The 2,657-nt window shown below is 74.7% G+C and overlaps 1 protein-coding gene across 1 annotated transcript; it reads left to right on the plus strand.

Annotated features, from left to right (window-relative positions):
* The first annotated feature begins 520 nt into the window (after positions 1-520).
* Positions 521-2,418, plus strand: ADRA2C (adrenoceptor alpha 2C). Its single transcript, XM_070069537.2, has one exon. It carries the CDS (start codon positions 668-670, stop codon positions 2,015-2,017), a length of 1,350 nt encoding a protein of 449 aa, XP_069925638.1. The 5' UTR covers positions 521-667; the 3' UTR covers positions 2,018-2,418.
* The last annotated feature ends 239 nt before the right edge of the window (positions 2,419-2,657 follow it).

Genomic DNA, 2,657 nt, shown 5'->3' on the forward strand with positions numbered 1-2,657 from the left:
GGAGCGCACGGCGGCGGCGCAGCGCTGGCGAACGAGGCGGCGCCCGCACGGCCAAGCGTGGACCGCGGGGGGCGCCCGCGCCAGGGAGCAGCGGGAGGAGGACTCGCGGCGGCGCCGGCGCCCAGCCCGGGAAAGTAAAGTTGGAGCCAGCGGCTGCGCGCGGGTGCCGGGGCCCGGAGCAGCGGCGGCCCGCGCCCCGGAGCTGCATGCCCTAGCCGGCCGGATGGGAGGCGGAGCGCCCGGGCCGCCGCCGCCGCCGCCGCCGCCGCCTGCAGCCTGCGCCCCGGCCGGACGCGGGGGCCGTGGAGCCGCTCGGGCGCGCCCGCTGGGACGCCGCGTCGCCCTGAGCTCCCCGTGAGCGCAGCCGAGGGCGGGGCCGCGACAGGACCCCGGGGCCTGCCCCCTCCGCCGCGCCGCCGCTCGCGCCGGGCGCCTCCAGCTCTGCACTTACGCGCGCGGCAGCTGCGGGGAGCCCGGCTGCCACGCTCTCCCGCGCGCCGCCCGCCGAGCCGCCGCAGCCCAGGGCCGGCCGCCCGGCGCCGCGGTCCCCGGCGGGCGCGCCCGAGGAGCAGGCGGCGATGCGGGCGCCGGCCCGGCCTGGGGGGCGCCCGAGCTGCCGCGGCTGCGCCCCGGCTGCAGGCAGGCCCGCGTAGCTCGCGGTAGGACCATGGCGGCGGCGGCGGCGGCGGCGCTGGCGCTGGCGGCGGCGGCGGCCGAGGGCCCCAACGCGAGCGGCGCCGGCGCCGGCGCCAACGCCTCGGGGGCCGCCTGGGGGCCGCCGCCGCCGCCGCCGGGCCAGTACTCGGCGGGCGCCGTGGCGGGGCTGGCCGCCTTGGTGGGCTTCCTCATCGTCTTCACCGTGGTGGGCAACGTGCTGGTGGTGATCGCCGTGCTGACCAGTCGCGCGCTGCGCGCGCCGCAGAACCTCTTCCTGGTGTCGCTGGCCTCGGCCGACATCCTGGTGGCCACGCTGGTCATGCCCTTCTCGCTGGCCAAGGAGCTCATGGCCTACTGGTACTTCGGGCGGGTGTGGTGCGGCGTCTACCTGGCGCTGGACGTCCTCTTCTGCACCGCGTCCATCGGGCACCTGTGCGCCATCAGCCTGGACCGCTACTGGTCGGTGACGCGCGCCGTCGAGTACAACCTGAAGCGCACGCCGCGCCGCGTCAAGGCCACCATCGTGGCCGTGTGGCTGCTGTCGGCGCTCATCTCCTTCCCGCCGCTCGTCTCCTTCTACCGCCAGCCCTACGGCGCCGCCTACCCGCAGTGCGGCCTCAACGACGACACCTGGTACATCCTCTCCTCCTGCATCGGCTCCTTCTTCGCGCCCTGCCTGGTCATGGGCCTGGTCTACGCGCGCATCTACCGCGTGGCCAAGCTGCGCACGCGCTCGCTCAGCGAGAAGCGCGCGCCCGCGGGCCCCGACGGCGCGGCCCCGGCCGCGGAGAACGGCCACTGCGCGCCCGCGCGCGCCGACGTGGAGCCGGACGAGAGCAGCGCGGCGGCCGAGCGGCGGCAGCAGCGGCGGAGGCGGCGCCGGGGCGCGGTGCGCCGGGGGCGCGCGGGGGCGCCCGCGCCCGAGGCGGAGGCCGGGGCCGAGGCCGAGGCGGAGGCGGGCGCGCTGGCGGCCGCCAAGTCCCCGGGCGCCGGCGGCGGGCGCCTGTCGCGCTCCAGCGCGCGCTCCGTCGAGTCGTTCCTGTCGCGCCGGCGCCGCGCGCGCAGCAGCGTGTGCCGCCGCAAGGTGGCCCAGGCGCGCGAGAAGCGCTTCACCGTGGTGCTGGCCGTGGTCATGGGCGTGTTCGTGCTCTGCTGGTTCCCCTTCTTCTTCAGCTACAGCCTCTACGGCATCTGCCGCGAGGCCTGCCAGCTGCCCGACCCGCTCTTCAAGTTCTTCTTCTGGATCGGCTACTGCAACAGCTCGCTCAACCCGGTCATCTACACCGTGTTCAACCAGGACTTCCGGCGCTCCTTCAAGCACATCCTCTTCCGCCGCCGGCGAAGGGGCTTCAGGCAGTGACGCGCGCCCCCCCCCCCAGCGCGTGCCGGGGCGCGGCCGCCCCCGGGGACCCCTGGGATCCACGCGGGCCTGCAGGGCGAGGCGGGGCGGAGGGCGGGAGGGGCGGCAGGGCCTGGCCAGCGGGCGGGAGAAAGGGCAGCCCCCTTTGCCTTCCCGGCTGGGCAAGAGGCGTCTGCGGGGCTCCGGGCCCTTGCGCGGCTGTGGCCGTGCCACTCCCCGGTAGATGAGCCAGGCGCCCGCAGCCGCCACCGCGGCCCGTCGGAGCAAGGGCTGACTTCCCCAGGACCCCGGGGCGGAGAGCAGAGACAGGCCGCTTGGTCATCGCAAGTGTGAAGATGTTTGCCAAAAACAGTGACAGCCAAGACAACAAACTATTTTCTAAATAAACCTTTGTAATCCAAGTGTTGGGTGCCTCGGTCGGTCTTTAAGCTGCGGTGGGGGCACCGTCCAGGGCCCCTCCCCTGGGGACGCATGGAGCGCCGGGGGAGAGGCAGGTCCCCAGGTCCCCGCTTCCCCCTCTTGCCGAAGGCGGAGGATTTTTTTTTTTTAATAACAGTGCTCTCTGCACCTGCAAAGAATATACTCAAAACTTCTGAGCTGTAGGCGGATGAGAGACAAAGCCATGGGGAGCCTGGAGAGC

The sequence above is a fragment of the Oryctolagus cuniculus genome, chromosome 2, assembly GCF_051225735.1.
Source record: "Oryctolagus cuniculus isolate XC-2025 breed Fujian yellow rabbit chromosome 2, ASM5122573v1, whole genome shotgun sequence".
Lineage (NCBI taxonomy): Eukaryota > Metazoa > Chordata > Mammalia > Lagomorpha > Leporidae > Oryctolagus > Oryctolagus cuniculus.